Source organism: Manacus vitellinus, unplaced genomic scaffold (genome assembly GCF_001715985.3).
Source record: "Manacus vitellinus isolate BGI_N305 unplaced genomic scaffold, ASM171598v3 scaffold_47_pilon, whole genome shotgun sequence".
Taxonomy (NCBI): domain Eukaryota; kingdom Metazoa; phylum Chordata; class Aves; order Passeriformes; family Pipridae; genus Manacus; species Manacus vitellinus.
The window spans coordinates 3,686,528-3,694,986 of record NW_021940585.1 but is presented as its reverse complement, the minus strand read 5'-3'; the positions used below and the strand labels follow the sequence as shown (position 1 = coordinate 3,694,986).

The 8,459-nt window shown below is 48.8% G+C and overlaps 1 protein-coding gene across 1 annotated transcript; it reads left to right on the top strand.

The window, feature by feature from the left end:
* Nucleotides 1–326: 326 nt before the first annotated feature.
* On the top strand, nt 327–7,609 carry LOC108640896 (complement decay-accelerating factor). Its single transcript, XM_018079709.2, has 13 exons — nt 327–511; nt 1,276–1,467; nt 1,650–1,746; nt 1,912–1,997; nt 2,492–2,686; nt 3,245–3,304; nt 3,401–3,427; nt 4,048–4,111; nt 4,281–4,379; nt 4,849–5,034; nt 5,291–5,386; nt 5,626–5,724; nt 6,947–7,609. Exons 1-13 carry the CDS (start codon nt 370–372, stop codon nt 6,984–6,986), a joined length of 1,383 nt encoding a protein of 460 aa, XP_017935198.2. The 5' UTR covers nt 327–369; the 3' UTR covers nt 6,987–7,609.
* Nucleotides 7,610–8,459: the final 850 nt, after the last annotated feature.

Sequence of the window (8,459 nt, the reverse complement as noted above, 5' to 3'; positions counted from 1 at the left end):
TGTGCTCCATGTCCATGTGTGTGCTCCACATGCATGTCTATGCTCCCTGTGCATGTATGTGCTCCACGTGCATGTTTGTGCTCCCTGTGTATGTATGTGCTTCATGTGCACATATGTTCTATGTGGGTGCCTGTGCTCTCTTTGCATGTGCTCCATGTGTGTGTATCATGTGCTTCACATGTTCCAGGCGTGCTCTGCTCCGTGGGCTGCCCCACTGTGTGTGTGCCACACTCCCCCCCCCACTCCGAGTGTGCCCTGCCCGGGGAACAGACAGAGAGGCAGCAGAAGCCCCACTAAATCCCGGTGTGTTTTGCCACAGGTGACTGTGGGCCCTTGCCCAATATCAGCCACGCAGAGCCCACAGAGGACATGAAAGACAAGCAGAGCTTCAGTGAGGGCTCCACGGTGAGGTACACCTGTGTCACAGGTTACACCAAACGCCCCTTCCTCTCCGACACCGTCCAGTGCCTCACAAACTCCCAGTGGTCCCACCTCCCGGAGTTCTGTGGCCGTAAGTATTTCCCTTTCTCTGCTTGGAGACGCTTGTGAAAACATTCAGTGCTTTGGCAATCGCTGCTTCAGGGGTTTCCTCATCAGGAGTGGCCATCAGGATGAAGTGGCTTAGGCAAGGATCTCTTGCTGCCCCTTTTTTTTCCTCACCTCCACTTTGGGGTTGGAGCCATGTGCTGGCATTTGTGTGCTAATAAAAATAGATCAATAGCTTGGGAATGATTCAAAGAGAGCAAATTTTAACATCTAAAACTTTTTGCATTAAGTAGTCATCTGGGAATGTCTTCTGATAGAATCCTACAATGGTCTGGGTTGGAAGGGACCTTAAAGCTCATCTCAGTCCACCTGGTGGAAGGAACACCTTCCACTAGCCCAGGTTGCTCCAAGCCCTGTCCAACCTGGCCTTGGACACTTCCAGGGCGGGAGCAGCCACAGCTTTTCTGGACAACGTATGCCAGGGCCTGCCCACCCCTATATAAAGAACTTCCTCCATATATCCAATCTAACCCTGCCCTCTCTCAGTGTGAAGCCTTGTTCCCCTTGCCCTATCACTCCATATAAATAATCTCTCTCCATCTGTTTGTAGATTACTTTCTGGTTTAATTACATGAATTACCCATCACCTTCTTAAAACTATTTGTGTTATCCATGTTCTTTAGTGAGGTTTGTTTGTTATCACCCGGCTTTATGTTTATACGCAGTTGAGAATGCAAAATATTGTTATTTTTGCTTTGTAACTGACATTCTGGTTGTCTCTGTTGCCAGGTAGCTGTCCCAGCCCTCCATATGTGCCATTTGCTAAAATATCACAGGAAGATCAAACACAGAATTTTTATTCTGTTAATACCACGGTGAAGTACATCTGTCGCCCAGGCTTTGAGAACACCACGGACCAGCTCCCCACCAGCACCTGTCTGGACAACTTAAAGTGGTCAGAAGTCCCTGAGCTGTGTAGGAGTGAGTGTCTCCATGTAATTTTATTTTCTCCAACGCTGTGTTCCCAGTGCCACGTCTGTATTTCAGAATTGCTCTTTTTTAATGACATTTAACATGAAATGCCACCAGTCTCCTGGTTTGCCGTTGCCACACTGTCACCCCCAACCTCATGGTGTCCTAAGGATAATCTCACTCTTTTCCAGGGAAATCTTGTGGTATTCCAGCAAGTCCAGAACATGGCAAAGTTATTACAGATGATCATCTGCTTGGTGCAAAAGCCACTGTGGCCTGTGACCGTGGGTGAGTGTGAAGCAGCTGCCCACTGCATCCCAGTCGCCTGGCCAGAGACACTGGTGGGTGAACTGGGACATGGGGCTCTGCCCATGTGGAGTCCCTGGCAACTCTGTGGTGACACATTCTTGGTTGGTGACAACAAATTTTGGGATGTGCCTTTTCTCCCTGCAGGTACATCCTAGAGGGAGGGCCAGCTTTCATCTTTTGTACTCTACAGGGAAATGAAGTTGTCTGGAGCCAACTTCCAGCTTGTCAGGGTAAGTGAATTGTCCAGTGCTTGACTGGAAATACCAGATATTCCAACTCAAGAATACTGAATTGTTTGTTGATTTTACTAAGTCAAGTTCTGCCATGGGCAGGGACACCTTCAACTATCCCAGGTTGTTCCAAGCTCTGTCTAACCTGGCCTTGGACACTTCCAGGGATGGGGCAGCCACAGCTTCTCTGGGCAACCTGTGCCAGGGCCTCCCCATCCTCACAGGGAAGAGTTTCTTCTGTGTATCTAATCTAAACCTTCCCTCCTTCACCCTGAGGCCATTTCCCTTTTTCCAGTCACTGCATGCCTTTGTCCAAAGTCCCTCTCCAGCATCTTGAAGCCCCTTTAGGCACTGGAAGGGGCTCTAAGATCTTCCCAGAGCCTTCTCTTCTCCAGGCTGAACAGCCCCACCTCTCTCAGCCTGGAGAGTTCTCCCATCAGGGAGAAGAGCATCCCAGGGGCCACCTCCTGAACTCTTTTCTCTTCCTCCCACAGCTATTTCTTGTCCTCCTCCTCCAGCCATCCCCCACGGGCAGCACGATGGCAACAGCACAGAGAAGTTCCTGTATGACTCAGTCACCACCTACACGTGTGACCCCGGGCTGGAGCTCGTGGGGAACAAATCCCTCCGTTGTACAACAGAGAACGGGGTCCTTGGAGTCTGGGATGGGGCTGCTCCCGAGTGCAGGGGTGAGCACTGCTGGGTGATCACCCCCTTCTCCAGTGCTTTGTTCTTGCTGTGCAGATAATTCCTCCTAATTCCCTTCTCTCACAAAGGGAAGGGCCCCATCCTGGACAGACATTCCATAGGGTTTGTCTCCAGGGGAGCAGGGTCTGTGTGCAGCAGGGATGTGCTCTGCAAGGTGCCAGGCTCTGCCCAGGGGCGCTGTGAGCACAGCTGGACCCGCTTTTACATTTTTCCCTTCAAGAGGAACGGGCAGAATTTTGACTGAAAACGTGTGAAGTGCATCAGTAACTGCAAAGCTGGGGGAGTGAAGGGATTTGTGTCTCATGTCCAGCAACACCTGGGCAATAAAGCCAAGTGGGACAGCAGACTGTCCCCAAGGATTGGAGTGTCACCAAGAGCTCCCTGTGTGACTCTTGCACAGCTCTTGCTGTTGTAGCCTCAGATGCACAAGTCACCTGCCCATGCCATGTTTAGTCTCACTGAACTCTTATATATATTATATATAAATGGAGGAGCATATAAAATAACACTTTGAGTGCTTTTCCTTTGTCTCTCCCCAGTTAGCACTGCATCAGAGACAAACCAAACTGAATCCTCCAAAGGGAATCCTTACTGGCTGGGTAAGAGCTCAGTTACTAAAAACTGTTAATTGCTGTAACTGCACCACATTTGGGGCTTTGTTTTTTTAACATCCATTTCATAATTTTCTTCCCTAGCAAGTATCCTCATCCCTAGTTGCATTGGTAAGTAGCTTAAAATTGAAAATATATTCTCCTAACCCAAAGCTGTCATTTGCTGTTAAATACCTGGAGTCAGTGGTTGACTGGGTTCACTCTCCCCAGTCCTGAGTGTCTCTGGAAAGGATTTAGGGGTTTCTCTGCTGTTGGGTGATGGATCAGCTGTCTTAGTATAAAACATTAAATAAATTGAGGGTGAAATGAAAGATGCCAAAGAAACCAACCAAAACCTGCACATCCTGTCACTCTTTAATTGACAAAGTTGCCTTAAAAGGCCTTGGCAGACTTTGAAACATGAGAGATTTGTGAAGCATGGAAAAGAGGCCAAGTACTGAAAGTGTTATGTTTAAAATACAAAAGAAACAGAAAGCTGGCTATAAAAACCCTAAATAAATGAGGATCACACCCTGGCCAAGCTCAGCAGGACACCAGGCTCAGCAGTGGCTCCTGTGCTCCATGCTCAGAGGCAGGAGAAGGATTTTGCAATTATCTGGCTGACAGGGAGCCCTGAGGTTGACAGACAGCGCCAGCACAGAGAGTTTTGCTGCCCAAACTGCAGTATTTCACTTAAATTACAGATTAAATTTTGGGTTGGCAGTTGTTTTTTTGTTTCCCTTCTTTGTTAGTTCCCCCAGTAGCCCTTGGAATTCTAGCTGGGATCATCATGAGGCGGAAAGACAATGAAAAACAGTAAGTGACACAAAGCTGCCCCTTGAAAATCTTAACTTTCCCCTAGGGGTAAGTGGATGTTTCCTTTCAAGCTCTGTACCTTCAGTATATATTTTCATGGTTAGTGCTATCTTCTCGTGTTGCTAATTTGCTTTTTATTCTACACATTTTCTCCCTTCTGTCTCTTCAGCTCTTATAACATGAATTTACAAAAGCACAGGGTGAAGAAGGGAAGGGATGCACCGATGTGCCCAAAGAAGCAGCCCATGCCATGGAATTCCTATTTTTGGTAGGTTTGCTTGTTCATCTGCCCCAAAAGCTTGTGCCAGCCTTCTGCCTGTACCCATGGGTCTCACTGGTGACCTGTAAAAACACGTTCTCAGGAAGTTTTGGGCTCTCAAATGCCAACACGCCGTTTGCTGAGAGGCACCGGCGGCTTCACGGGAGGGTTTGGTGCTCACTGGCTGCTCTCTGGGCTCAGCCTGAGGGATTATGGTCTTAAGCTGTGCCAGGGGAGGTTTAGGTTGGATATTAGGAAGAATTTTTTTCCAGAGGGGGTGCTCAGCCATTGGAATGGGCTGCCCAGGGAAGGGGTGGATTCTCCATCCCTGGAGGTTTTTAAGAAGAGACTGGATGTGGCATCAGTGCCATGGGCTGGGAACCACAGCGGGGTTGGATCAAGGGTTGGACTTGATGATCTCAGAGGTCCCTTCCAACCCAGCTGATTCTGTGATTCTCCCCCTCTCTCTCCTCCACAGCCACACAACGAGTTGCCACGTGTGTCCCACCTGCAGGAAGCAGCTGCACGATGCCCTGGCCCCTCTGACGGTGCCCACGCCCCAGGGCTGCGCCGCCTGCGAGCACTGGCTGAGCACCAGCAAACCACGCACCTACTCGGTCCCCAGCATTGGTGACAGGGAGAGCCAAAGCCCAGCAGGCACCAGGTACCACCAGGCTCTTGCTCCTGCTCCCCTCGCGTGGGTCCACGGAGGGCAAAACTTTCCCCAAGGAGGAAAAAGCATCTCTACGTGGATGGAGCAGGTTTTGCGGTTGGAATTCATTTGGTTCCTCCAAGTCCAGTTTCGGCAGGAGGAAGTATTTGATATTTAGAAAAAGGTGGCTCTGTAGGGCAGCAGGTGTTCTGGGAAAGCCACACATTCAGGTGATTCAGGTGTCTTCTCTCTCTTTGTCTGTGTTCAGCTCTCCTGCCAAAGCTGTGGATGTGCAGAGGGGCCACGGTGCAGGAGAAGCTGGTCCAGAGAGGAGTGAGGCAGAGCAGCCCATGGACCACAAAAGGTCTGTCTTCCACTTAAAAACACACAGATGTCATGGTGGGATTGGATAAAAATCACTTCAGAGTAGAGCAAATCTGGTTTTATCACAGAATCCCAGAGTGGTTTGGGTTGGAAGGGACCTTGAAGATCATCCAGTTCCCATGGGCAGAGCACACCTTCTACTAGACCAGGTTGTTCCAAGCTGGCCTGGAATGCACATCCATGCAGTCAGTGCACAGCATTAATGGTGCTTCTCCACAGCAGCCACCACATCTGCCCCGTCTGTGAGAACTGGCTCCGTGCCCACGTTGGACAGTTGGACAGCAGTGCTGTGGCACCCAGGGAATGGCAGGATGAGGGGTGAGTGTGGTGAGGCCGGTGCAGGCAGCTCCTCTGAGCAGTGGGCAGCGGGGTGTGTGCCCAGTGTCCTCGAAATGAGAGTTCAACTCTTCAGATAGAAACCCTCTGACAGTGCGTGAATGCTGGCTCCACTTGCCTCCAGCTCTGTGTCAGCACAGTGGTGTGGTGCCTGCTTGCAAGCAAAGGGATGTGAAACTGGGGTGAGGTTTGCTCAGACAGTGCTTGAGTGGTTTCCTTGGGTGTCTCTGAATCAGCCTGTGCTCTTTGTGCTCACCTGGCTGGGCCTTGTGTTCTTTGGAGCTCTGGTTTTGGTTAGGCAGCAAAGAGCCTGGTGCTGTGAGAGATCCTGCAGCTTCTGTTCTCCTGCTGCCCAGTGCTTTTCCCACCTCTAGGCATGGTTAGTTTGCTTGGGGCAGGATAAGGAGTTTGGGCAGAGCAGCAATCAGGTGAGCAAGATAATCCTGTTTGCTCTGTTCACTTATCTTTTGACACTTGCCCATGAGAATCTGATGCTCTCTCAGGCTCCCAAAACTTCCTTAACAGAGTCATCACTGACAAATTCAAATAAATATTTAGTTAAATAAACATGGTCTGACGTGTGCATCTGCTTGCTTTATCTTCAGTAAGTGGGAACTTCTTTTTACTCCACTTGTTTTGGGTTTTTTTCCATTTATATCCCACTGTTGTGTGAGTGCTTTTAGCCCTTAACACTGGAGGAGCCATTTCAGTTCTTCATTCATGAATCGCTGCTTATTTGAGTTTAAAAAGTTAATATCTTTGAAATTACCAGGGAAACCAGCTTTTGTGGGTGCTGGAGGCTGTGCTTTAGTGAGGAGCAGTTTGTCACCACCCCACTGGGACTCACCCACCCTTGTCTCTCTCCCCACAGCCCGCGGGGCCCCGTCTGCTCTCCCTGCACGGACCAGCTGCACCTCTCCCTTGTCCACAGCGCCACGTGGAGCAGTCCTGTGGTGTGTCCCCTGGCTGCAGAGGGGACCCCAGCCCACCTCGTGCCTCAGCACACCCCCAGCTGCCACGTGTGCCCCGTCTGTGCGGTGCCAACCCACACACACTTGTGCCAGCCCCAGCACCAGGCACCCGATGGTAGGGGCCCAAAACACCCCTCAGGTCACCGGGGTGGGGGCCACAGCACCACAAACCTGGTTTTCCTCCCAAAGCCTGAGGGCTCACCCTGATTAAGCTTCTTGTTTCCCTGTTGCAGGATAAATCCAGGGGGCTGCGGCGTCCTCGGGGAATTCTGACACTAATCCCTGACACTGTGTGGAGTGATTGATAAAGAGTCTGGAAATCAAAAGCCACCTGGCTCTGATGGGTGCTGAGAAGGTCAGGGTACACTGAGGATGTTCCCTGTGCATGGATAAACACATGGATACACCAAAGAATGGAATGATGTGGAGACACCACATCCCCTCTTCCAGACATCCTGCAAGAAGGGAACGTGGTAACCTTTTGACCTCTGTCATCCATCCATCAGAAAAGGAATAGATGCTAACTTTATCTCAACCTAACCCTTATGACCAGAGTCATGCAAATTCCAAGAAAAAAGGTATGAAAAGGAGGTTAAGATGGGGAAAAGATCCAAGGAAGATTTCCATTGAAACTGCTGGATCAGCCATCGGGCTGAACCTGTCTTCTCATCCCCCCTTAAGGATGCTTATGGGGTGAGAAATTTAAACTTTTAAGGAACTAGAGTTTGCTTTCTCTTCATAATGTGGTAGTAGGTTGCTTAAATCTGTATTTGTGCTTTTTTTGTGGTATTATTACTTTCTTTTGAGCATGTTTTGTAGACAGACTCTATCACCGACTACTATAAACCTTTATTAGCTGGTCACAATTTGTGTTAATAAACTGTGTTATTTTGTAACTGTTAGAGTAAGTCCTTTTAATAAGGTGCTAGTAGTTCTTCTGGCAACAGAATAAACACAAAGGAGTACCTGCTGAGAGGTCCCCATGCGGTTTTGATCTCCCAGGGACACTAACAAGCAAATATAATTTTTAAGAGTGGGGTAAATTTCCCCTTCCCCTCCCTTTCCCTGACCCACTGTCAGGGATGAAATTCTTAGTGCAATAAGGCAACCTGAAGTCAAAGGTCTGACTTCACCACCAATGACTTCTCGGTAAAGGAGCAGGAAAATCAAACATACTTCAAAACCCAGCTCCGTGTTGGTTTAATACCTACTTTGTTTATTTTTGTATGAAAAAACTATTTTTGCAGCTCTTAAAGCAAGGCTTTAAAAATTCAGTAAATCTTTCGTAATAGGCACCCTCTTTTTGCACAGCCTTACAAGATTTATTCGTATTTTTTAAACTTTTTTTTTACTGAGGTTCCTTTCCTAGCGATCAGGAGCAAGTGTAAAAATTAGAGTATTTACAGTACAACTGTTTTGTAAATAAAAGGAATCTAAAATAAGGAGTACTGGTATGTTGGCTTGGGGGTTTATTTCGTGTTTACTAATCCAGCCTTCTCCTAGAGTGCTTTAAGTGATTTTGCAGCCTCATTCTTTGCCGGATGTAATCGAGCTCACTGATTGCTTCTGCTCAGATAATCGCTGCTGTTGCCCTGGCACCCACAGCCGTGCCCAGCCTTTCCTGGGAACTGTGATGACGGAGCTGAGGTGCCACTGCTGGCATGTTCTCTACCCAAAAACCCAGGCTGCAGCTCCAGCGGGATGTTCCCAGGATTCAGCTCCATGCACAGCTCGTACTCAGTTTGA